General features: G+C 41.1%; 1 protein-coding gene across 11 annotated transcripts; it reads left to right on the top strand.

Annotated features, from left to right (window-relative positions):
* The first annotated feature begins 1,202 nt into the window (after positions 1-1,202).
* On the top strand, positions 1,203-7,452 carry LOC126427216 (uncharacterized). 11 transcript variants are annotated; one of them, XM_050089457.1, is made up of 4 exons: positions 1,203-5,208; positions 5,404-5,556; positions 5,713-5,767; positions 5,807-7,452. In XM_050089457.1, the coding sequence occupies exons 1-4, from the start codon at positions 2,370-2,372 to the stop codon at positions 5,874-5,876; spliced, it is 3,117 nt and encodes a 1,038-aa protein (XP_049945414.1). In that variant the 5' UTR covers positions 1,203-2,369; the 3' UTR covers positions 5,877-7,452. The 11 variants fall into 11 exon arrangements, 6 of the variants coding, with proteins under 6 accessions (XP_049945414.1, XP_049945412.1, XP_049945411.1 ...); XM_050089455.1 differs by having other exon boundaries at positions 5,404-5,595; XR_007576598.1 differs by having other exon boundaries at positions 5,404-6,079; positions 6,197-7,452.
* Positions 7,453-27,976: the final 20,524 nt, after the last annotated feature.

The following is a 27,976-nucleotide window of genomic DNA, read 5'->3' as shown; positions in this document are numbered from 1 at the left end:
GTCAATCCTGTGGAATTTAATAACTTGAGACTGGCCACACAGACATGCGTCGCACAGAACTGTTTCCAGTTCCGAGGGACTCTTTATAAGCAATTATATGGCTTAGCTATGGGTCCCCTCTTAGTCCACTGTTGGCTGAAATATTTATGGACCATTTTGAACAAAATTTTCTAAAAACAGAACCTTTGAGTGCAAACAGCAAATATTCTACATCTACATCCATACTCTGCAAGCCACCCGACGGTGTGTGGCGGAGGGTACCTTGAGTACCTCTACCGGTTCTCCCTTCTATTCCAGTCTCGTTCGTGGAAAGGATTGTCGGTATGCCTCTGTGTGGGTTCTAATCTCTCTGATTTTATCCTCATGGTCTCTTCACGAGATATACGTATGAGGGAGCAATATACTGCTTGAGTCTTCGGTGAAGGTATGTTCTCGAAACTTCAACAAAAGCCCGTACGGAGCTACTGAGCGTCTCTCCTGCAGAGTCTTCCACTGGAGTTTATCTATCATCTCCGTAATGCTTTCGCGATAACTAAATGATCCTGTAACGAAGCACGCTGCTCTCCGTTGGATCTTCTCTATCTCTTCTATCAACCCTATCTGGTACGGATCCCACGCTGCTGAGCAGTATTCAAGCAGTGGGCAAACAAGCGTACTGTAACCTACTTCCTTTGTTTTTGGATTGCATTTCCTTAGGATTCTTCCAATGAATCTGTCTGACATCTGCTTTACCAACGATCAACTTTATATGATCATTCCATTTTAAATCACTCCTAATGCGTACTCCCAGATGATTTATGGAATTACCTGCTTCTAGTTGCTGACCTGCTATTTTGTAGCTAAATGATAAGGGATCTATCTTTCTATGTATTCGCAGCACATTACACTTGTCTACATTGAGATTCAATTGTCATTCCCTGCACCATGCGTCAATTCACTGCAGATCCTCCTGCATTTCAGTACAATTTTCCATTGTTACAACCTCTCGATACACCACAGCATCATCTGCAAAAAGCCTCAGCGAACTTCCAATGTCATCCACAAGGCCATTTATGTATATTGTGAATAGCAATGGTCCTACGACACTCCCCTGCGGCACACCTGAAGTCACTCTTACTTCGGAAGACTTCTCTCCATTGAGAATGACATGCTGCGTTCTGTTATCTAGGAACTCTTCAATCCAATCACACAATTGGTCTGATAGTCCACATGCTCTTACTTTGTTCATTAAACGAATGTGGGGAACTGTATCGAACACCTTGCGGAAGTCAAGAAACACGGCATCTACCTGGGAACCCATGTATATGGCCCTCTGAGTCTCGTGGACGAATAGCGCGAGCTGGGTTTCACATGACCGTCTTTTTTGAAACCCATGCTGATTCCTACAGAGTAGATTTCTAGTCTCCAGAAAAGTCATTATACTCGAATATTGGTTTAGATATGTTGATGATGTCCTGTGTATGTGGACTCATACTACAAGACAACTCAACACATTCTTGAAAAACCTAAACAGTCAACGTAAAAATATGCAGTTCACTACGGAGATTGGCAACAAATCCATGGGAAAAAGTGTGTGGGGCTAACATTTTACAGATTGTATCAAGGCTTGAATACAGTAAACAGGTTCAAATGGATGTAGGTTGCAGTAGTTATGCAGAGATGAAGCAGCTTGGGCAGGATAGACTATCACGGAGAGCTGCATCGAACCAGTCTCTGGCCTGAATACCAAAGTAATGACACATTTTTTGAACGTACAAGTAGGAAAACTTGTGGTGGTGTCGTTGTCAGTATTACTGTTGTCGTCCTGGGCACGACGTTAAACTGCCCCCCAACCCGAGGTGTGGTGCGACCCGTGCCGAGGGGTGCGTGGCACAGGGGAGCTGTGCCTCGAACGGGGCCTCTGGGATACCGGGCGCCCTCCCAGAGTATCCAGCCTAGCCCGGGCACGCGGGGCTCTGCCCGGGTGGTCCACACTTTCCTCAGCGTCTCGTGGGATCATAGAGAAAGAATTTGAAATAAGCTCCGAGCGAGCAGACGCCAAGAATTCCAGGGGACCTCTGAGTGAGGCGACCCGGGATTCCGAACAGACCGAAGGTGAACTTGGTGTGAGGGGGCTTCAATATGAGGGGACCCTGTGCCTCGTAAACAATAATAAAAATACTGTTGCAGAGGGAGAGTATTCAAAACTCGCAACAGGAGGGACCTCAGCTTTTGTATCCGATGCTGGGAAGACACACACGTCCAAAACTTGCTCTGAAAGAGCCCTCTGGGCAAGAGGCAACAGTGCTGAGGTGGAGAGCTCGTACCTCGCAGGCGAGTCTGTGCGAGACATCCCAGTCACAGAGAATGCAGATGTGACTCCAGCAGAGATGTATGGGGATCTTTTGGGAGAGAGAGAGATGTCTGGCATCGTAAAAGAGGTAATGGATAAATTCAGAGAAGCTGAAAATTCTGTAGGGGTGGAAGATGGAAACGGGAAAACTGAACAGGAAACTGAACAAGAATGTGGTCAATCTGGCAAATTTGGTGCTGTGGTGGAGGTGGAAATTGATGAGGAGGAGGCGGATGTTGGCCGAGAGAAACTCAAAAAGGAGCGCTGGTCCAGAGCACAGAAACTCCAAAGGAAAATAATGCGGGTTGAGGCAGCACTGAAGCTAGAGATTGCTAAAGTTGAACAAAAGAAACAGAAACTGGAGGGAATAGCGCTACACTGTGAAACAAGTAATGAGGAAGGTGACAGGAAGGACACATTTGTTGCTCAGGAGCAACTAAACAAAAAGCGTCTTTCGGGTGCACAGAGGCGAAAAATGAAAAAAATGATGGCCAGGGCAGCAGGGGAGAGAGTGCTTACTAAATCTGAACAAAAGAAACGTAAACTCGAGGAAGTTACTCCAAACTACGAAATAGGAAACGGAGAGGCTAAAAAAGTAACTAGCACCGTTCAAAATGAAGCACCTGTTCTGTCAGTACCTCCAGTCTACACAGACAGACAACTAAGAAGATTTCAATGTAAATTGAAAGCTAAAAAATTTAAAACAAACACTGATAGAGGGAAAGCTCCTGTTTTGTCAGTACCTCCGGTCTCCACGAAGAAACGTGTAAAAAGATTAAAACGCAAATTGAAATGTGGGAAGCCACACGATACTACTAAAACTTTCACAAAATTTGTTAGTGGAGGTATTACTGGAGGTGACGCAAATGCCTCGGCTACAGAAGAGGTAACTGGAGGCAATGCTTATGTGCCTGTGACTGAACAGGTCAACAAACGTAGAAAAAATGTTTTGAGTCAAACAGCAGCAGTGGGGGGAACAAAACAACGTGTAACAGCTGGGCAAAAAAGGAAACGTAAAAGACAGAAACAGCGTGACATTACTAAAACTTTCATCAAATTCCTAAGTGGAGGGTTTACCGGAGGTAATGACAATGCTCCTGTGACTGAAAAGGTTGACGAATACAGTACCGGTGTTTCGGATCGAGAAACAGAAGGAGAGGAGGAAACGGCTGGCTCGATGAGGGTGGCTGTTGTGCCCGTAGGTTTCCCTGATGTTAAAATGACAGAGGAGCAGGCAGAGATGGTGTGGGCTGCACTCACAAACATGATTGACCCATCAGAGTCTGAGGAACTGGTCCAGTTTTCTGCCATGCAGTATGAGAATGGGGGTTTGGCGATCACTTGTACGGACAGGGCGACCAAAGTATGGCTGCGTAAGACAGTTCCGAAGCTTGTTCCGTGGATAGGAGCCTGTCTCACAGTTGGACAGGCGGATTTGACATTAAAGGGTACGAAGTTCGTACTGTCATTGCCGAAGGCAGTGAAGGGGAGATCTGACAAGGAGGTTCTGGACTTGTTTCAGAAGCAAAATAAAGGAATCTCCACTACCAAGTGGAAAGTCCATAGCAGGCTGACAGAGGCAGATGAGAGAGAGAGGCTGACTCTTTGGGTTGATGAGAAATCATTTCAGGATTTGAAAGCTCGCGATTTTAAATTATTCCTTGATTTAAGTATTGTTTACCTCTTGCAATGGTCACAGTGGGAGAACCTGCCAGCTGATTCTCGTGTGACAGTGTGGCATGACATGCAGCCTGTGGTTCAGAATCTGCCACTGGCCCAGACTCGATACAAACCGCTTCGACCTGTGGAGACTGAGCTCTCGTCTCAAAATTTTCTGCTGCCTCTGGTACCAGTTTTGCAAACTTGGGCTGTGGATCGATCTCTGTCACCCACAGTCCCAGGCGTAGGGCCTAATCTTCCGGACTTCAGGTTTGAGGATCAGGGTAGACCACAGTGTCGTGAACATTTATTCGCCAATAAAGATCATCCTCACTTTCGTGAAGCACAGTATGTGGTTTCAGGTCAGCTCTTACCACAAGAGCATATGTTTACAGTACCTGCTGCACTGCAGAATCACGAGGCTAGATTCTTGGCAAAAGAACACCGTTGGGAGTTTGGCTTAGAGACTTCAGAACATTTGCGGCTGCAGGAAGTCAGTTACATGATATTGAAACGATCACAGCACGGACACACAAAAGACAACTTGGATCGAGACCAGGAAAACAGGTACTTCACTTCGGACCATCAACTCAATCGTGAAGTAGGATACAGTGAACCAGAACCCCTTCAGCTCCATCAGTCAAGATATATGGATTTGGATCGGCTGTCACCTCGAGATGAGAGAGATACAGATTGGGATCGCCTGTCACCTCTAGATAAGACAGATACGGTTTGGGATCGGCTGTCATCTCAAGACAAGATACCTACAGTGTGGGATCGGCTATCACCTCAGGGTAAGAGGTATAAAGCTTCCAGTTGGGTATCACCTCGAGATAATAGGTGTAAAACTTCCAGTCGAGTGTCACTTCGAGGTAAGAGGTATAAAGCTTCAGATTCACTGTCATCTCGAGATAAGAGGTGTAAATATTCCAATTGGCTGTCATCTCATGATGAAAGGCACATGCCTTCGGACCGGCTCTCACCTCAAGATAGAAAGTACACCCCTTTAGACCATATGTCACACCGAAATGGGAGGCACGTGGTTTCAGATCAGCGATCGCCCCGAGACAGGAGGTACGCGGCTTCAGATCAGCTGTCTACCCGAGATCGGAGGTACGCAGCTTCGGATCGGCCTTCACCCCGCGACAGGAGGTGTGCGGTTTTGGATCGGCTGTCACCTCAGGACGGGATGGACGTGGCTTCGGATCGGCTGTTGCCTCGGGATGGGAGGAACGTGGCTTCGGATCGGCTGTTGCCTCGGGATGGGAGGAACGTGGCTTCGGATCGGCTGTTGCCTCGGGATGGGAGGAACGTGGCTTCGGATCGGCTGTTGCCTCGGGATGGGAGGAACGTGGCTTCGGATCGGCTGTTGCCTCGGGATGGGAGGGACGTGGCTTCGGATTGGCTGTTGCCTCGGGATGGGAGGGACGTGGCTTCGGATCGGCTGTTGCCTCGGGATGGGAGGGACGTGGCTTCTGATCGGCTGTTGCCTCGGGATGGGAGGGACATGGCTTCGGATCGGCTGTTGCCTCGAGATGGGAGGGACGTGGCTTCGGATCGGCTGTTGCCTCGAGATGGGAGGGACGTGGCTTCGGATCGGCTGTTGCCTCGGGATGGGAGGGACGTGGCTTCGGATCGGCTGTTGCCTCGAGATGGGAGGGACGTGGCTTCGGATCGGCTGTCACTTCGGGATGGGAGGGACGTGGCTTCGGATCGGCTGTCACTTCGGGATGGGAGGGACGTGGCTTCGGATCGGCTGTCACTTCGGGATAGGAGGTACACGGCTTCGGATCGGCTGTCACTTCGGGATAGGAGGTACACGGCTTCGGATCGGCTGTCAACGCGGGATTCGAGGTACGCGGCTTCAGGTCAGCTGTCGTCCTGAGATGGGAGGTATGCGGATTCGGATCGGCTGTCACCCCAGGAGTCGAGGTACGCAGTTTCGGATCGGCTGTCACCTTGGGACGGGAGGTATGATGCTTTGGATCAGCTGTCAACCCATTATTCGAGGTACACCGATTCTGATCGGCTGTCGCCACGGTATGGGAGGTACACAGCTTCGCATCGGCTGTCGCCCCGGGATTCGAGGTGCGCGACTTCAGATCGGCTGTCGCCCCGGGATTCGAGGTGCGCGGCTTCAGATCGGCTGTCGCCCCAGGATTCGAGGTACGCGGCTTCAGATCGGCTGTCGACCCGGGATTCGAGGTACGCGGCTTCGGATCGGCTGTCGCCCGGGAATTCGAGGTACGCGGCTTCGGATCCACTGTCCCCCTGGGATTCGAGGTACGCGGCATCGGATTTGCTGTCGCCCCTGAATTCGAGGTATGAGGGTTATGATCGACAGTCACTTCGAGATAAAAGTTATACGGCTTCTGATTGGTCTTCGTCTTGTGATCCTAGGCACAAAGTTTCAGAGCAGCCACCATCTCGTGATTGGTACCCCCCTTCAAATCAGTCACTGTCTTCTAGTTCTGGGTACATTACTCCAATCCAGGAGAAATCCCCAAATTCGAAGTGGAGAGGCTCAGTTCAACAATCCTCCAGCGATTCCAATTCTGTAGGTCCGCATGAGTCACTGTTCCAGGAATCCACATTCCGAGGCAGAAATCGGGTGCAGTACAATGAAGGTAAATTTGTGGAATCTAGACTGAGAATGTCAGCTTACCCACTATGCGGGGAATTTGATGATACAGTTTCTCACACGCTACGTTCACAGGAAAACAGATTTTAAAGTTCAGATGTCCTGTTCCAGCAATCTGTCATATTATACATTTTTTTCTCTTGAGATCTTTGGGGCTTACTGGTAGACATTCAGTGATACAAGCACTTCTGTTGGAGGTGAATTTTTATCAAAAATGTAACATTCCAGTTTGTGGAGAGTTTAACCAATATTGCATAAATCATTGTAACATTTAGTTACCCTGCTATATTTAGGGCAGGACAAAATTTATTTCTTTGAACTCTATATCTGCCTATAATTCACAACATTGTTTGGTGTTAAGCTTCGAAGTGAGTTTGAAAGGCTTCAGGTTTAAATTCTGTTAAAGGAGTGCCTCTGCTATTCGTAGCAGGTCTGTCCATTTGCAAATTCTTTAAACAGGTTTGAAGTGTGTTTTGTTTCATTTGTCTGTCAGAAATGTTTCTGATTTTGTGACTAATTTTGTATGCTGTATGTTCTATAAAGAAAGGAAAAAGTTGGAACTACTTCAAATGTTTTTGTGCACATCCAGTGATGTCCTGTTATTAATGCCAGAATGAATGTTTAAATGTGAGTTCAGTGTGCAGAGAATTAGGTAAACCAAATAACTAAAAAATGCGTGCGTGCGCGCGCGCGCCGCGCGTGTCCTGTTTGTTTCATTTCAGCAGTTGTTATTCAAAATAAGTACTTTGAAACTGGAGCTTTTTTTCCAGAATATAATTTTGTATAAATTTGTAGCACGTGAAATAAAATACTTGATCAATGTGTGTGTTTCTTTAATCATGGAGTACTGCTTCGGAGGAATTGAAGAGGTCAGTGGAAGAAATTGCTAGCTAAGCCACAAGTGAATTTAACAGTGTATGATGCAGTTAGAAGTACGGCAGGAGGATCAATCTAATCGTCACTAAATTGAGAATTAAGCATTTTCTTCTGCCGACTCCTCTGTTGTCAAGGATAAGGCCCAATTTCCTATTTATTCAAAAGATTTATTCTTGTCAACAAATACATTTTTCTAGTAGTTGCACTGTCGTGGAGCACTGGTATGGTTAATAATGAACAGGTACTGTTTATGTTGTGTCTGTAATCGGAATAGTCATCTCTGACAGTAATATCACTGCGAAACTGATCTGTGACCACATGAGGCTCAATATAGTGTCACCCATTGAAACTCATGAAGAAGAAAAATGGTTAAAATAACACTGGCTAGTGGGTGTAAAAAAATTAAAATTGATTGCTGGTGCAAATAGGTAGTCACAAGGCTTGTTATTAATAGAGGAGTGTAATATACTTGTTAGAGCTGCAGGATCCTGTGAGCTGTTAAACTAAATGAACTGCTGCATTGGAAAAGGTGTTGTCTCTGAAAAGCCAAATTTTTCAAGACATAAAAGATTGCTTTCTCAAGGGACACTCCCACTCAATTTTTTTTCTTTGCATGTGTATTCACGACTCTGGCATGATGCTGTCAATATACAGAGTGTAAATGGTAACTATTGACAATGTACCACAGTGGTGTAGAGTAAGTCGAGATGAACCATTTCTTTTTGAACATTTGTAGTCTGTTATGTTGAGAAACTACGTCAGCATGCATTTGTTGAGCAAGATCTTAAATATCCTCTTGCTTTCTTACGCCACCAGCTTAATAAACTTTTTGATTAACAATATTAACCGTTTCAGTCATGGCGTTCTCATATAAGGATATATTAAATAAATGCTTAGTATATTAAAATTCGTTAAATTTTACCATTTGTGATTTTTGTCCTCATATTGTCACTATCAGAGTGTTTATTTGAGAACAGTGTCGACATCTGTCAATCTGTGGTACCACAAAACAAAACAATGTGCACAGTCACACGGACACTTCCCAGCAACCTTTGTACATCCCATCAGCCGGTTAATATCTTCTGAGTTTAGGTAAAAAAATTTGTTTGTGCATAGAAAGGTGCATTCTTGAAGGTGAAAACTAAACGTGTCTTTCAGAATAAAAGGTAAGTGACATTTATAACTTTATACATGTCTCCAAATGAGGACATCGTAATTGAAAGGTTGTAATAGCATAGAAATCGAGGACATTATTTCGCTGTCTTTTTAGTCTTCTTACGGTGATTTCACATTGCCCCAAGGCCAGGATAGACAGAGACCACTTACGGAAGTAGTAGTTATAGAGCTCCTTAATTCATCTGAAATTGACGATCTATCCGATAATCCTGGCAATGATTTTGAACAAGAGGCTAATGTTGGAAGTTGATGTTGGCTTACAATATACCGTATGATATAAAATGGCTGAGTAGCCTAGATGCAAAGCCCACTAACTGCACGGTAAGTGACACTGAGATAATCACGAAACACTCGTCCCACCCAAAGGACAGTGCATTGGCAGCAAGAATTTTAGTGTTGTGTACGAATTTGTTACAGCGCAGCCAACCTAAAGCTGAATAAGAAAAAATCCATTCTAATAGTAACAGACTGAAAGGTAGCTTTGAATGTCCAGATTGGTAAGTCTGATGTCTGTTCACGTGCTTTGCATCCAGACATGGCAGGGTGACAGGCATTCAGCAGGCTTTGCACCCGAAGACCACATGCAGTTAGGCTGCTTTTGAAACCAAACACTATTTTCGACGGTTTATAGCCGGTTTTGCAACCTGAAACATATTCCATCATGTAGGTGCTGAAACAATTTATACGGCCATGTGCCCACCTCAAAATCGACATAAAATCAGCGTCAATAAACTTCACCAACATATATTTTGTTTTATTCTGAAACCGACTAGTTTCAGCAATTCATTTTGCCACCTTTGAGCCCCATACGCTTTTATGCAAATACACGAACTTATCATATAGCGCCATAAAACTCTGGATATCGTTAATTCCAATCGTTATGCAAATGCTTCTTTTGTGTAATTTATGTATTTCGGGGAAATAAAATCGAATAAAATACTTTGAGTTTTCGACTTATACTGCACCCACTCGAATGCAATGTCCTCGTTTGGAGACGCGTTGGAATATTTTACACATCTGAAGAATCATAATTTAATTTGAGGAATTGGATAGCAAAGCCATTACTTTTTTTCTTTTCTCTCTCTCTCTCTCTCTCTCTCTCTCTCTCTCTTTGTTTCAGGAAAAGAATAATTTCTGACCAAAAGGGTTAATTTAAAATGTACTGTGGCGGTACTGAAGAGAAGGCTTTCATAAACTCTAACCAAAAACTAGTTATGTTCACAATTCTGTCTAAACTTAACAGTAGTTTCTTACTAAGAAGCCAGACAAGCATATTGATATGTTAATCTTGTGTTATTAAGTCATAACACTAGGGTAAGAATTTACACAAATATTGATCATAAATTTTAAAAGTGCATCACTAAGCCAGTGGCATAATAGCCCACTCAGTGAAGACCAAAAGGTCGAATACAGGAAATTATTTCTGTCTTCATAAGTTTTTGTACAGTGCTAGGAGAGCGAGCCACGAAAAACGTACTAGAACTGCTGACGGGTGGGGAGGTGGTGTGTTTTGAAGATTACGTATGTTGTTCTGAAATTACTCAAAAACCACAGGCTTTAGCAAAAACATTTCCCAGTACAAAATTAAGCAACACTGAATTTCCTACATAAGTATATTAATCTTTTCTCTAGGACTAACAATTTGTGCAAAGACAGATCTAGTCTTTATTCAGTGATTATTAAGTTAATGAAACAGTTAATAATGAAGCAACACAACAGTCGATTTTATCTTTTTCAAACGATTTGTGTTTATACTTACTCAACACTTACGACAATGAGATTTGTTGGTAAAATGATATACCTAGATACATAATACTGACTAGTACACTAGACATACTGAAAGTGACAAAGTTGTCTGAAAAACTTTTTACCCGGAGTTGAAGTAGAGGATTGAGGGGAGAGGTGTATATATTCATATTTTAACTGCCGGCCATCTACTTCGTGATGCTTTGTATGTAACACCTATTTATAAGTTATGTTTTAGATATCATCATAAGACAGAAAAAATAAAAACATACCATAGGCAGTGAGATAAATTTGTTTAGCCGTAGGTTGTTCACTCACGTTCAGAGAAAATATAACAAAATGGTTCAAATGGCTGAGTACTATGGGACTTAACATCTGAGGTCAACAGTCCCCTAGACTCAGAACTACTTAAACCTAACTAGCCTAAGGACATCACACACATCCATGCTCGAGGTGGGATTTGAACCTGTGACCATAGCAGTAGTGTGGTTCCGGACTGAAGCACCTAGAACCGCCCAACCACAGCGGCCGGCGAAAACTTAACACCTTGGAATGACTAGAGATAGGAAGTTCATATTCACAGGACATGATCAAAAAGTCAGTATAAATTTGAAAACTGAATAAATCACGGAATAATGTAGATAGAGAGGTACAAATTGACACACATGCTTGGAATGACATGGGGTTTTATTAGAACCAAAAAAAATACAAAAGTTCAAAAAATGTCCGACAGATGGCACTTCCTCTGATCGGAATAACAATAATAAGTGTAACAAAGTAAGACAAAGCAAAGATGATGTTCTTTACAAGAAATGCTCAATATGTCCACCATCATTCCTCAACAATAGCTGTAGTCGAGGAATAATGTTGTGAACAGCACTGTAAAACATGTCTGGAGTTATGGTGAGGCATTAGTGTTGGATGTTGTCTTTCAGCATCCCTAGAGATGCGGTTGATCACGATACACTTGTGACTTCAGGTAACCCCAAAGCCAATAATCGCACGGACTGAGGTCTGGGGACCTGGCATGCCAAGCATGACGAAAGTGGCGGCTGAGCACACGATCATCACCAAACGATGCGCGCAAGAGATCTTTCACACGTCTAGCAATATGGGGTGGAGCGCTGTTGTGTAGGTAGTTCTGCGTAGTCAGTGCGTACACAACTTTCCCAATACAGCGCGCCCCACTAAGCACAACAGCACAGGCGCAGCGCTCGTCCGTCTCCGCACTACGAGATGGCGCTGTCTTAGAGACGGACCAAATTCTGCTTCCGCCGATTTGCGTATTAATATGTAACGCAGCCAATGAGATTGCTGCTAACGTAGAACCTTTTCTCCTCGCAGATCACACTCGCACATTGAGTGTACACGAGTGTACAGACCTCCGATTAGTTAGTCTGCATTAGTCTGTAGTCAAGTTTGTCTGCGCCTAATATTCCTGTACATAGCCATGAAGATAAATGAATAGACACTTTGTCAAGTATCAGAGATATGTGAGAATAAGATTAATGTACCAAGACCAAAGGAACTTCAGATTGTCAATTGTAAACAGCATCCAGATACAAGTTACATAATATCTACATGTGTGTGAAAATTAAGCAAGTTCTGTTTAAAGTTGGTCACCGTCAATCTGCTACTCTTAAGCGTGCAAGTGGCATTTCTATCGTCTGACCTAACGGCAGAAGATAAACACGCCACGATAAGACCACGAGACATATTGCTGACACTCACATACTTCGTTAGAACGACAAGTCAAATAATCTGATGGTGTGTGTACCGAAGGTCTTACAGTACGCACACCACAAGCACCATCCTGCATAAACATCGTACATTCCAGCAGGTGTTTATCAGCCAGGCTGGGGATGATGCGATTCTGTAACATATCGGCGTACCTCTCACCCGTCACGGTAGCAGTTACAAAGCCAGAATCACGCATTTCCTCGAAGAAAAAAGGCCCAATAATGGTAGATGTGGTAAATCCAACCCATACCGTGACTTTCTCGCTGTGCAGAGGAGTTTCCACGACAGTTCTAGGATTTTCGGTAGCCCAAATTCTGCTGTTGTGGAGTCGCATGACCCATCTCGTCGTGTTCTATGGCATTCTGTGAACCATTCTGTACACCATTCTGTACACACCCATTGCACTGCCAAAACATTTTGTCCCACATAAGGAGCAATTTCCTGCATGAATGCATCATCTCTCATACCAATAATACGCACTCTTTCAAACTCGCTGAAATAACAGTACGGTTCGCGTATACATATGTGAGGGCATTCTGTATGTCTACTCATGTCGCACTACTGCATTACCTTCAGTTTATAATAACAATGAGAGCGGAAGGTGCATTTTATCGGTAGATGGTATTACACCATGATTTCGGTGTTAACCTGAAACCCACAGGCTGACATGGTTCAAATGCTATTCATTTCTGCAGAACATACTATTGTACATCTCCTTTGAATATGAACGTCCTGTTTCTAGGCATTGAAGATGTTCTGAGAGAGAGAGAGAGAGAGAGAGAGAGAGAGAGAGAGAGAGAGAGAGAGAACAATTAGGAAATGGGACCCACCTGGATAGGCACACGCTTTAGTACAGTACTTCAGAGATTTAGCCCCAGATAGTATCTGCCCAGTGGGTTAATGGTGAAGACCAGTGTGGCAAATGGGCTGGATGCAGTTTTTAGGTGCTGCCTGAGTCCTGTTTCAATTACGTGATTAACAAGTTTTGAAAACATTCTCACCAGATGCAGACAGTTGGGGTACACAAATGCTGTCCAAGGGGTGAAGGAGTGGTCACAGGCAGGCCACCCAGCCATCCCTACCACTAACATTGTGCAATCCAAGCTAACATGCCACCCCTGTGGACACAGTACAAAGGTGAGGAAGAAGAGTTAGAAAATAACCAAATACTACGTTCTACTTGAGAGATGAAAGAGATGAGATAGTGAAGGCAGCAGGTGATCAAATACGGAAAAAGACAAGGCCTAGTAGAAATCTGTGTATAACACGAGATATGTTGAATTGAATTGCTGAAAGGAGAAAATTTAAAAACGAAGCAGGTGAAAGGGAATAATAATGTTTAAAAAATGAGATTGACAGGAAGTTCAAAATGGCTAATGGCTAGAGGACACGTGTTCGGACTCGGAAGCATATTTCGCAAGGGAAAAGGTAGATACCGTCTACGGGAAAGCTAAAGAGGCCTTTGGGAAAAAGAGAAGTAGCTGTAAGAATGTCAGGAGCTCAGATGGAGGAGCAGTTACAAGCAAAGAAGGAAAAGATGAGATGTGGAAGGAGTGTATGTGGGAGGTCTGTACAGGGGAGATGAACTTGAAAGCAGTATTATAGACAGGGAATTGGGTGTAGATGTAAATGAGATAGGAGGTATAATACTGCAAGAAGAATTTGACAGTGCTCTCAAGGATCTAAGTCGAAACAAGGCTCCAGGGCGTAGGTGATATTCCATCAGAATTACTGATAGCCTTGGGAGAGCCAGCCATGACAAAACTTCCATTTGGTGTGCAAGGTGTATGGTGCAGATGAAATAACCACTGATTTTCAGAATGTAGTGATTCCAATTCCAAAGAAATCAATTGCTGACATCTGTGAACATTAACAAACTATCAGTTTATCACTCATGGTTGCAAAATACTAACACGAATTCTGTACAGAAGAATGGATAAACTGCTCAAGCAGACCTCAGGGATGATAAGTTTGGATTCTGGAGAAATGTAGGAACACGACGCAATACTGGCACGACAACTTACCTTCGACCACAGGTTAAGGAAAGACAAACCTACATTTTATTTGTAGACTTAGAGAAAGCTTTTGGCAATTTTAACAGGAATATTCTCTTCGAAATTCTGATGGTACCAGGGGTAAGATGCAGGAAGAAAAGGGCTATTTACAACTTGTACAGAAACCAGACAGCAGTTATAAGAGTCTAGGGTGATGAAAAGGAAGCCCTGGTTGAGAAGGGTGTGAGACAGGGATGTAGCCTGTCCCAATTTATTCAGTCTGTGCACTGAACAAGCCGTTAAAGGAAACCAAAGAAAAATCAGGAGTAGGGATTAAAGTTCAGAGAAATGAAATTAAAACTTTGAGGTTTGCTGGTGACATTGTAATTCTTTCAGAGGCAGCAAAGGACCTGGAAGAGCAGTTGAACAGAATGGACAGTGTCTTGAAAGGAGGATATAAGATGAACATAAACAAAAGCAAAATAAGTATAATGGAATGTAGTCCAATTAAATCAGATGATGCTAAGGGAATTAGATTAGGACATGAGGCACTTAAAGTAGGAGATAGGTTTTGCTATTTGGGTAGCAAAATAACTGATGATGGCCAAAGTAGATTGGATATAAAATGTAGACTGGTAATGGCAAGAAAAGCATTTGTGATGAAGATCCAGGATACTCTGTTATTTCTGAGGAAGAGACATTTGTTACCATGAAATTTATTTATTTATCTTACAGCTCGAAACATGTATTTAACATGCATGGGCAAAGTTACAGTAATTACATGTAGATTATTGATACTCAATACATGTAGTTTACATGCTATTAAGTAAAAGATCATTTAAGTATATTTAACATAGCATTCCTGAGGTCAAATCATGTCAGCACCATACTGTATGGGCACTTCAATATAAGCCATTTTTTTAACTCGTTTTTAAAAATTCTACCAGAAATCTGTTTCAGGTTGTTTGGCAGAAGAGAATCATAAAATATTGCTCCCTTAATGAATGGGGTATTTGTTGTTAGATTCAATCTTCTGCTCACCATATGAAAGTCTGATTTGTGTCTTGTATCGTAATCATGGATTTCCATAATCCTGTTGCTCACTTTTTTCTTTTTTCACTAATAATATTGATTGAAACATATATACTACATAGATAGTCATAATATTAAAATTAATAAACAGGTTTTTGCATGAAGTTATGGATCTTACTTTTGCCAGAGTTCTTATTACTCTTTTCTGCAATACAAATACCCTTCTTATATTGTATTGGCTACACCCACCCCACAATACAATTCCATAAGATAGATGAGGATACACCAACCCAAAATACACTATTTTTATTGCTTCAATATTTAGCTATTGAACTAATCTCCTTAGTAAATACAGACTAGATGTTATTTTACCACAGACATGATCTATTTGCTGATTCCACTAAAGTCTGTCATTATATATATACACACCCAGAAATTTACATTCTGAACAGGTATTTTCCTGAATGTCCTCATTTACAACAGTATTTTTATTTGAGCCACTTGTCTTACAATAAATTAAATTAGTTTTGTTAATATTGACCCTCAGGTTTTCTTTTTCCAAATGTGTTTGGGCTTTTTCAACAAAATTCTGTATCACTGAATGTAGGCCATCATTACTACGTGCCCAGCAAACCCCAGAGGTGTCACCAACATACATAGTAATACGATGACTGCTGTCTAATACTTTTGGGAAATCATTCGCATAGCAAGTAAACAAGAAGGGGCCCAAGATAGAGCCTAGTGGCACACCAAAATTTATATTTCTTATCTTTGATCTTCTTTTTTCGATTACCTCTCCGTTATCATACACAACTTCTGTGCATTGTTGTCTATCTGTAAGGTAAGATTCTATTAAAAAGCAACAGTTTCCCACTGACACCATTACAAGCAAGTTTACTTAAAAGAGCGCCATGATGGACTCTGTCAGACGCTTTGAAAAGATCTAAAAACACTCCTGCCATTTTGTGATCCTCATTTATTTTCTCCATCAGGCAGTGTACAAACTGTACTGCTGCAGATTTAAGTGTAAGGAAGTCTTTCCTGAATATACATGTCTGTAGTATAGCCATGTGTGTAAGTGAGATATGGATGATAGACAGTTTAGAGAAAAAGAGAATACAAGCTTTCAAAATGTGGTACTACAAAAGAACATTGAAGATTAGATGGGTCAGTCACATAATTAATGAGGTACTGAGTAGAACTGGGAAAGCAAGAAATTTGTGATACAACTTGACCAAAAGAAGAGAGTTCTGAGAAACCAAGTTATCGCCGGTTTGGTATTGGAGGAAAGTGTGGGGGTAACAGTTTTAGAGGGAGACCAAGAGATGAATACAGTAAGCAGATACAGAAGGATGCAGGTTGCCGTAGTGACTGATAAAGAAGCTTGCACGGGGTAGAGTAGCATGGAGAACTGCATCAAATCAGTCTTTGTGCTGAAGACAACAACAACTACTACTACTACTACTACTACGTGACAAGGAGGTAGTGTTAATGAGCACAGGTATTCCCAAAGATCACACAGAATTTTTTGAAAATCGAAAATTTTCTAATTGGAATAACTAAGAAACCAACAGGTTACGTAAGTAGCAGTATACATTGTGGGAAACAGTAAAAATGGTGCAAAACTATGGTACTGGATTTTGGAAATAACCTTATTTATAGATTGGAACTTTGTGGAATTCTTTCTGCCTGAAATCACCAATGCTATTGCAAAAAAAAAAAAAAAAAAAAGCAGCACACACACACGCCCTAGTGCTACACAGGGGTACTTTTATAAATGTAGTGCATTGTAGGCGTCACTTGCAACATTGCATTCAAAGCAACAGTTGGTGTAGAGATCATGCTACATAATTGTAGAAGATCGAGATTTTTTTAATAGTGATCATTTTGAGTAGATCATGGGCAGTTACGGTAAGTATATCTAAAATTACTATAACTTAAATGTGAGCTTGTACTACTACTTTCAGGTGTGGTCTCAAAATGACACTGCTGGAGCAATATATATTTTTTATATAAGTGGATTAAATTGTAGGCTCATTTTTGCTTGTTATTTTGGAGTATATTTGATTTGGGTATTATGATTTCATGGAACTTTGGAAACGTGGGGTCATGTTCAGGAAAAATCCAAAATTGCTTTCAAATATACCACATGAAATGATGAGTGGGTGAAAACTGTATGTCTCAGTGGTTCCAAGTGACACCAATTGATTATTGAAAACATTTGACTGTTTACTTTCTGCCAATTTTGTCACATATCGGTTGGTTACTGTGATCATAAAGGTTACTTCAGTGAACAATTTTAAAATTATATTGCCATGCAAAACAATCTCCTTAAAACAATTATTTACTTTTTGTCAATTTCTTGTATTTGTTTCTTTCTGTGATGATAAAATTAGGTTTGTGAAACATTTCAAAATTAATTGTTTTAAATATTGTTAGATCTCAAGGAGTTAAATAAAAAGTGAAATATTTGCTTGAAAGAGGAATACATTTAAAGACTGACATGACTTGTTTGAACAGCAACCTGTAAATTATACTGTGGGTAATGAGTTTCAGTGAAATACTGCAGAATAAGAATATAGTCATTTTATGTTACTGTGGTTGTACGCTACTAGTGAAGAAATACCAGAGAAGGGAGAAAATAATTTTGGTGGCAAATTGGTATTAGAAGTAGTAGGATAATCCCATGTTGCTCTGTTAAAAGTTCTTTAGTGTTCCCCTATGTTGCCAACTAATTTGTCCATGAAGTAGGATTATCTGAGATTATGTAGCTCACACTTTATTTTCTGTGACTGTAGATTCTAAAAAGAGTCGTACTACTACTTCAGATTCTTCAGTAATTTCCTGGGAGGCAAGAATTTAGCACAACATCTGTTTGTGTAAATGAATAACACACTGCTCAGATTGATGTGTCATATAGTGAACCCCATTACAATAACTCTTAACATGAAACAGTTCCTTAGAAGGAACATCACAATATCGGTCGACCCTCAATTTCAGTGTGTCGGTCAAGTTGACAGTTCGAAATACACTACTGGCCATTAAAATTGCTACACCAAGAAGAAATGTAGATGATAAATGGGTATTCATTGGACAAATGTATTGTACTAGAACTGACATGTGATTACATTTTCATGCAATTTGGGTGCATAGATCCTGAGAAATCAGCACCCAGAATAACCACCTCTGGCCGTAATAATGGCCTTGATACGCCCGGGCATTGAGTCAAACAGAGCTCGGATGGCGTGTACAGGTACAGCTGCCCATGCAGCTTCAACATGATACCACAGTTCATCAAGAGTAGTGACTGGCGTATTGTGACGAGCCAGTTGCTCGGCCACCATTGACCAGACGTTTTCAATTGGTGAGAGATCTGGAGAATGTGCTGGCCAGGGCAGCAGTCGAACATTTTCTGTATCCAGAAAGGCCCGTACAGGACCTGCAACATGCGGTCGTGCACTATCCTGCTGAAATGTAGGGTTTCGCAGGGATCGAATGAAGGGTAGAGCCACGGGTTGTAACACATCTGAAATGTAACGTCCACTGTTCAAAGTGCCGTCAATGCGAACAAGAGGTGACCGAGACGTGTAACCAATGGCACCCCATACCATCACGCCAGGTGATACACCAGTATGGCGATGACGAGAGCACGCTTCCAAGTTTCACCAGGCAATACCGGTCAACTGCTGTTTGTGTATGAGAAATCGGTTGGAAACTTTCCTCATGTCAGCATGTTGTAGGTGTTGCCACTGGCGCCAACCTTGTGTGAATGCTCTGAAAAGCTAATGATTTGCATATCACAGCATCTTCTTCCTGTCAGTTAAATTTTGCGTCTGTAGCACGTCATCTTCGTGGTGTAGCAATTTTAATGGCCAGTAGTGTATGTCGTCAGTCTTTGACAGATCTATCTATACTTGTATTTGTTCGCTGATATGTCATCAGCACTGGCACGATGCGCCCTTTAGTCGTCATTGTGCTGCACTTCTCTGACACAGGGTGTTGAACCACAGAACGAGACGCAATGCCCCATAGGTACTGCAACTTGTGGTAATACTGCAGTCATCCCAGCTTGAAGACATGGTGTCCTTCCATTTCCGTTCACCTCCAAAAACGATGACAAAAACCTGCAAACTATTCCAGACTCCTAACTGTTTAACAACCATGTTTTATGAACTGCAAGACGTTACAGACTATAAGCTGCACATTAATTTTGAAGCAATTCTTTTAAAAAAAATCACCTTTTTTATTGTTAGACTGCAAAGACAACCAAACTGACCTTTAAAATCCCTGAAAATCAGCATCTTTTATTTTTGGAAATTTTGTATTCAGTTCTCTATTTGCACATTTTGGATTCCGTAGAAATGTTGGAACACATGAGGTAATACTGACCTTATGACTTATCTTAGAAGAAAGCTTAAGGAAAGGCAAACCTACGTTTCTAGCATTTTGTAGACTTAGAGTAAGCTTTTGACAATGTTGACTGGAATACTCTCTTTCAAATCTAAAGGTGGCAGGGGTAAAATACAGGGAGCGAAAGGCTATTTACAATTTGTACAGAAACCAGATGGCAGTTATAAGAGTCGAGGGGCATGGAAGGGAAGCAGTGGTTGGGAAGGGAGTGATACAGGGTTGTAGCCTCTCCCCGATGTTATTCGACCTGTATATTTAGCCAGCAGTAAAGGAAACAAAAGAAAAATTCGGAGTAGGTATTAAAATCCATGGAGAAGAAATAGAAACTTTGAGGTTCACCAATGACATTGTAATTCTGTCAGAGACAGCAAAAGATTTGGAGGAGCAGTTGAACAGAATGGACAGTTTCTTGAAAGGAGGATATAAGATGAACATCAACAAAAGCAAAACGAGGATAATGAAATGTAGTCGAATTAAGTTGGGTAATGCTGAGGGAATTAGATCAGGAAAGGAGACACTTAAAGTAGTAAAGGAGTTTTGCTATTTGGGGAGCAAAATAACTGATGATGGTCGAAGTAGAGAGGATATAAAATGTAGACTGGCAATGGCAAGGAAAGCGATTCTGAAGAAGAGAAATTTCTTAACATCGAGTATAGATTTAAGTGTCAGGAAGTCGTTTCTGAAAGTATTTGTATGGAGTGTAGCCATGTATGGAAGTGAAATGTGGACGATAAATAGTTTGGACAAGAAGAGAATAAAAGCTTTCGAAATGTGGTCCTAGAGAAAAATGCTGAAGATTAGATGGGTAGATCACATAACTAATGAGGAGGTATTGAATAGAATTGGGGAGAAGAGGAGTTTGTGACACGACTTGACTAGAAGAAGGAATCAGTTGGTAGGACATGTTCTGAGGCATCAGGGGATCACCAATTTAGTATTGGAGGGCAGCGTGGAGGGTAAAAATCATAGAGGGAGACGAAGAGATGAATACACTAAGCAGATTCAGGAGGATGTAGGTTGCAGTAGGTACTGGGAGATGAAGAAGCTTGCCCAAGTTAGGGTAGCATGGAGAGCTGCATCAAACCAGTCTCAGGACTGAAGACCACAACAACAACAACATTTGCACATTTAGTCTTCCTCATTATTTTTCAGTTCTTCTTTACTAGCCCGCCAATTACAAATGGTTTTTTTCTGTCGGTGGAGGACTGAAACACCATTCAGCTGCTGTGTGTCCATGTTGTTCTATACATGCAGTTATTTTCAGTTTATAGACCACATTATATGAATACCTTTAATTTTTTTTCCCACTACAATACAAGCTACTACCAAAAATATTGCCAATAACAAAAATCACTTTCAATTCAAGTTCACTGCAATGATGCGTCATAGGCTAGACAGTGTTCTGGATTTTTAATGGAACGTAGAAGGGAGACTGTTAGCAAGCTTACAAATCCCTGCCACTCGTGTTGATCGCATCAGTGCACTGCTGCTGCCAGTTGAATCAAGTGTTGTCAGATAGAGGTATGTTTCCCATGGCATCGTATATTACCATTTTTTGACTGGTGGCTCTTTTGATTCAAACACTGGATAGTTTTATATTTCAAGTACAAGACGCACCTGAATTCTGGAGGCAATTTTTCAAAGGAAATACATCATCTTAATCTACATACTTTCTGTTAATTTCCAACATGGTCTCCATGTCTTTGCAAACATTTTTCTCATATTTCTGCAAGTTTAAAAATACCCTTACAACAGTTCCAGCTTCTCAAACACACTGACTTTTTGCTCACCAAATGTCCTACACCGTCTAGTAGCATTTCCCTCACATATCTTCCATAACAGAACTGAAAAGTTGGTTGTAGGAGGGTGCCGAGTCAGGATTATAGGTTCGACGTGGGAGAGTTTTCAATTTGAATGTCCCAACCTTCAACACAGACACGCGAACAGTGAAGAGGACGTGCATTATCCTGTCATAGGTCGATCTTCTTCGAAGGCCATTTGTCACTCGATGCGTGGTGGAACTTCCAAAGTGTCCGCATATAGCAGGTAGTATTTATGGTTTGTCCAGGTTCAAGACAGTCAGCTACAATCCTTCCTTGTTGCAATCTGTCAAGGCAGTTGAAAGGTGACTGTTACAAGGCTCGCCTCGGATACTCGTGTTTCAAACTTTTGAAATGTTTCACTCATCCCCTAACACTGTTGGGGGCCACAGACATTTCCGTACTCTGAGGTAAATTTCAGCGGCACATTTTCCTCCCTTTAACGTGGAATTCAATGACAGCGTGCTATCGAAATGAGACGTTGGTGTCTGCCTCCTTGGAAGTACTGCCTGTGGCCACATGATAGGTACTGATGAGCACAGTATGGCAACATGTGGTGTAAAGTGGGTAAATTATGACCCTGCTGTCATTTTTGTTACATTGTTGAAACTGGAATTTTAATGAGGGGTTTCTCATTACTTTGAGTATGGCTTTTCTATTTTTATTTATAAACACTCACAAATAGATGTAAACGATGCCCTACAATTATTGAGCACTGTAGGGCAATCTCTTTGTGCCATCATTTAATTTCATTTCAGACAAATATAACACTTAAAATTGCTTGAGAAACTTTTTTGAAGTATAGGCATGTCAGGAATAACACTATTAATCATCATAAAACTCTTCAAGTGTCAACCAACTATATAACATGTTCCTGAAATGAAATGCTGTGTGTTGTTCAGGGTCATATTACATTTTGTCTTTTTTTTGTAACATGTACTTCACCATTATTTGGCACTTCTGCTTTGTACCTCTCTCTAATGTTCAGGAAGCAGGTTTGTTTTTACCTTCACCATTGAAGGCTCTTAACATGGAAATGCTCCCAATAAACTGATGCTTCAGTGACACAAAAATTATCTGCTATGTAAATGAAATGCAAATAGGAGGAACTGATATTTTTTCATTGTAGGCTACCATTTATTGAAATTAATGACTGAAGTTCATTCAGTGTAAAGCATACTTCAAATGACTAAAATAAAGTTATGTTACTCTTAAGAAATGTGACATGTTCAGCCCTTTCTGTTTTCATTTGCGCTACTTCACTTGTGTGATTCAAGTACTTACCTATGCACAGGCATGTGTTATTGCTCAATCTTTGCCGACCTGGTAAGACTTAACAATAGAGTGAAAAAAAGTTTTTTTTTTTTCCTCTGATCAGAGCATCTGCCACAAAGCAATTTTTTTTAACAACGTTAAGGTATTAATGTAGCCATTTAGGAGTGTACACAATGAGTTAAGTCATTTTTCAGTGGCTCCCTTATAAGAGTGGAAAATGGCTCCTTTTGTTATATATACAGAATAGGAATGTACACATTTTTTTGCCTTCCGAATTTGGCCAACTAACGACCATGCAGAACATTAGGTTTATTGGCCTCTCTCTCTCTCTCTCTCTCTCTCTCTCTCTCTCTCTCTCTCTCTTCCAAGGACCTCTTTAACCTTACACTTCTTTTTCTCCTCAGATATGTAATGTATGGACCTCCTTTCTAGTGGTTTCTCTTCAAATGATTTTATGCTGTTGATTTTGCTTTTTCTTGTGCATCTCTTTTGACTTTTTCTACCCACTTAGCATTTCGATATGAACTTAAATTATGTTACATAACTGAAGATAATTTTACTCAGTTGTTTTTTGTCAACTTGTACTCAGGTGCCCGTAAATTTCAACCGTCCCTTTTGCATTGTGGCCGTCATCTTTTCAGTGTGCTTATAGAGCTCTTTCTTTATTCTTCCAGTGGCTGTCAGTAGCCTTCTGGAGCCCCAGAATATTCCTGAGACTCTTCCTTTCCTTCGTTTCAAGTTTCTCTAACTGACGCTTTTTTATTTAAAATAAGACACTCCGAGCTGTAGAGTCCTGGTTTTATAGCTGACTTACAGTGCCTGATTTTGGGCTCTAAGGATATAGCTTGATTTTTGTATCTGTTCGGCATTAGTCTCTAAGCGATTCTAGTTCCCTGCCTGTACTTTGACTGCCTCTTATCTAGTCCATTGGGTTGGATCTGTAAATTTCTCACTTCTGTGTCATTGTTCCTTATATTCCATCTTTTCATATGAGACTTTGAGATCAATTTTTCGCCAGCCGCTGTGGCCGAGCGGTTCTAGGCGCTTCAATCCGGAACCGCGGTGCTGCTGCTGCTGCGACGGTTGCAGGTTTGAATCCTGCCTCAGGCATGGATGTGTGTGATGTCCTTAGGTTAGTTAGGTTTAAGTAGTTGTAAGTCTAGGGGACTGATGACCTCAGATGTTAAGTCCCATAGTGCGTAGAGCCAGACCAATTTTTCTAGCCATTTCATGCAATATCTCCAGCTCTCTTTGTGCATCCTTCTGGTTTCTAATTAAAAGGACAAGGTCATTGGCAGAACCTGAACACCAGATTAATAAGTTGTTTCCTGTTTTCCCAAGTTATGTTCCACTTATTCCTTCCAACTTCACAGCTTCTTCCCAGGTTTTAATAATTTTTTCGAGGCCAGTATTGAAAAGAATTTGAGATAATCTGTCTCCTTGCCAGACACCTGTGTTTATTTCATAGGCTACAGAGATTTCTCCAAAAATCTGCAGAACGTTCTGTGCCTACCCTCCCAACTATCTTTACCTCAAGGAACTATGGAAACATTGTCAGTAATTACTATTGCAGGAGGTAACTGGAAACCAAAATCCTCGCCCCCCCCCCCCCTCCCCCTCCAATGAGCAGTGCAACCAGGCTGTCACATCCTGGAGATGCATCATCTAAGAAAGAGTCGGAGCTTACCAAAACCTCATCACAGAAGATAAGACCCAAACGAACACACCCATTTGAGACATTTTTAGGGGTAAACTAAAAGCTGCTTTTATTTCAATGTTATAAATATAGAATTGTGAATCATAATTGCCGGTAGAACGTTTCGTGCGTGCGTGTGTGTGTGTGTGTGTGTGTGTGTGTGTGTGTGTGTGTGTGTGTGTGTGTGTGTGTGTTCTTCATCTCTAGTCTGTATTTTCAAAAAACTTGTGAAACTTTTATAAAAAAGACAAATTTCTTAAATAAATGCTAAGAGCTGAAACTACTCTCTGAGACTGCAGACGTGTGTGCAAGTTGCATTCACGCGTGTTTGTGTCTTCTGCTGACAAAGGCCTTAATGGCCGAAAGCTATAATTGTGTAAATATTTTTGTTGTGCCTATTGCGACTCAGCATCCCCACTATATGGTGAGTAGCAACTTTCCCTCTCTGGTGTTGTTACATTCCATTCTGGATTTTCCATTGTTTGACTTTGTCGTATGGTATTATATTCTGGGGTAACTCTTCCCATTCTAAAAGGATATTTTTTGGCTCAGAAGCGAGCAGTTTGGGCAATCAATGTTGTAAGTTTGTGAACCTCTTGTTAATCCCTGTACACTAGTCTGGATATTTTGACGTTGCCGTTCTTTACTGTCATTTCTTGTTAATGATATCAGCTTATTCCCAAGAATTAGTAGCTTTCACTCAGTTAATACTCAGCAGAAATCCAATCTGCATTTGGATCAGAGTTCCTTAACTCTTTGTGCAGAAAGGTGTGCAGTATACTGCTGCATCCATTTTCAATAAGCTACCACAAGAATTCAAAAATCTTAGCAGCACTTTCAAATCGAAACCGAAAAGTTTTCTCATGGGACACTTCTTCTATTTTGTTGAGGAGTTCCTTAAAAAATTAAGTTGATTCTGATGTTATATTGTTGATTGCGTTTACTTAAACTTACGGCTTGACTTTGTTTGGGTTCATTAACATTTGATTTTATCTGTTGTTGCTTTTATGTTGTAATTTAATGTACTGAGATGTTCCATGATCTTGGAGATGTGCTCCTCAATTTGGTCCTAAAGAACTGGACGTGTAAATAAAATGAATAAAGGAACATAAAATGGGATACACGTGTTAACTACATAAACAGATCATTGTTGAAACATGGTGTAGTATTCTGGGGCCACTGTAGAGAAAGTCTGAAATCATTTAGATTACAGAAAAATATTATTAGACGAATGAAAGTGGTAGACCAAAGGTCGTTATGCAGGCAGCTATTTAGGAAAAATCAAATGCTGCCATTTACATACTGGAAAATGTAATTATTATAAAAGGAAAATTAAACAGTATCACCCATAATGAGTATGTTCAGGCTACTGTACAAGACGAATACAGAACTGCAGAAAGGCACACTCACTTCTGGCATCAAACTGCGTAATGCTTTACCGTAATACACAAAAAGAATAAGAGACGGAAACAATTCCAAATTACCAGAGAAGGATCACTTTGTCAAGGGCTGCTTCCAAACAGTAAGAGAGAATCTATAAAAACAAAACTGTAGCAGCAATTTTGATTGTATTTGTAAAGTTTATAGAGTAATTATATATTGAGTAGTATTACTTTCTGCTAAAATTGTGTAGAAATTTCAGGATATATGTTTAGTAATTATGGAATGGTCCAATATCTTTCTATACTGTACAGTCACAGATTAACGGTACCAATAAATAAATAAATAAATCTAGTAAGTGAAATGCTGCAGTTTTTGAGGAAAAATCATATTCAACTTTCCCAGTCATGTATAGCTCTTATTTTGTAAGTTGTAATATTTTTACATTGAGATAATAACTCATTTCATTTTGTCGTTATTTGAATGAGTGAGGCAAGTACGAGTAACACAACTAATATCTGAAATGGCTCTGCTCTTGGAGACTAAACTTACTCACTGCTGCCTCTTGTCAGTTCTGTTTCACCGTAGCAACTACTGGAAGTGTTTACACCTTCCTCCAATTAACTCCATGCAGACTGACTAATGGTTCCTAAACAACCTTGACATCAGATAAATACAGTGCAGTGTAGTAATTACAGCTAGTTCACTTGGATTTGGAACGAGACTTGGCCTAAAAACAGTGGCAGACTCATAAGAGTCAGTTTGCAATGAATAGACAGACAGCGTGGTTGCCAATAATCCCACACTCACTGCCAGTCTGCTGAAAGATCGCGTTATTCGGCAGTGGGAAGCTTTGCATCGAATGAAAGACAGTGCCATGTTTCCACCATTTCTGTCAAGTGCTTGCGAAAAAATTTGCACAAATATAGTGAACACAATCATTATAAAAAAATTAAAATATGGAGGTTTACCTGTGTCTCCCAGCTGAAAAAGACAGTAGCGTCACTAACACTAATTAACACAATGGCATGTAGGTACCTGCATTGAGAATTCTTGTGGTTGGTATCATTAGCTGTTACGATAAGCTGTTCCTTATGCTCCTTTGACAAATGAAACGATCCACTTCACATTTGAAACATTGAAAGGTGCAAAAATTCAGCTAGGTTGGGGGTGGGGGGGGGGGGGGGGGAATGGGTATAACTGGAATACCACTTAAAAATTGGAAGTGTAATGTAGTAAACAGCATATTGCCATGCAGATACACTAGCTGTTCAAAAGTAGTATCTAGACACCAACACCCCCACCCCTTTTTTTGGGGGAGGGGGGGGGGGGGGGGGCGGAGTCATTAACTTCTCACTGGTTTGATGCAGCCCACAGCGAATTCCTCTTCTGTGCCAACCATCTGAGAGTAGCTCTTTCAACCTACGTCATCAATTATTTGTGGGATTACCTCTACAGTTTTTGCTCTCTACAGCTCCCTCTAGTACCATGGAAGTTGTGCCCTCATATCTAAATAGATGTCCTATCATCCTCTCTCTTCTCCATATCAGTGGTTTCCACATATTCCTTTCCTGTCTGATTCTACTTAGAACCTCCTCATTCCTTACCTTCTCAGTCCATCTAATTTTTAACAGTCGTCTGTAGCACCACACCTCAAATGCTTCAATTCTGTTCCAGTTTTTCCATTGTTCATGTTTCGCTACATACAATGCTGTAGTCCAGACATACATTCTCAGAAATTTCTTCCTCAAATTAAGGTGTATGTTTGATACTAGTAGACTTCTCTTGGCCAAGAATACTCTTTTTGTCATTGCTAGTGTGTTTTTGATGTCCTCGTTGCTCCGTCCATCATTGGTTATTTTACTGCCTAGGTAGCAGAATTCCTTAACTTCATCTACTTCATGACCATCAATCTGGATGATTTCCTCGCTGCTCTCATTTTGCTACTTCTCATTGTTGTCATCTTTCTTTGACTTATTCTCAATCACATTCTGTACTCATTAGATTGTTCATTCCATACCATATATCATGTAATTCTCCTTCACTTTCACTCAGAATAGCAATGTCAACAACAAATCGTATCATTCATATCCTTTCACCTTTAATTTTAATTCTGCTCCTGAATCTTTCTTTTATTTCCATCTTTCCTTCTTCGATGTGCAGATTGAACAGTCAGTGTGAAAGACTAAATCCCTATCT

This window comes from Schistocerca serialis, chromosome 11 (assembly GCF_023864345.2).
Source record: "Schistocerca serialis cubense isolate TAMUIC-IGC-003099 chromosome 11, iqSchSeri2.2, whole genome shotgun sequence".
Lineage (NCBI taxonomy): Eukaryota > Metazoa > Arthropoda > Insecta > Orthoptera > Acrididae > Schistocerca > Schistocerca serialis.
This window is presented reverse-complemented; position numbering and strand designations above follow the sequence as displayed.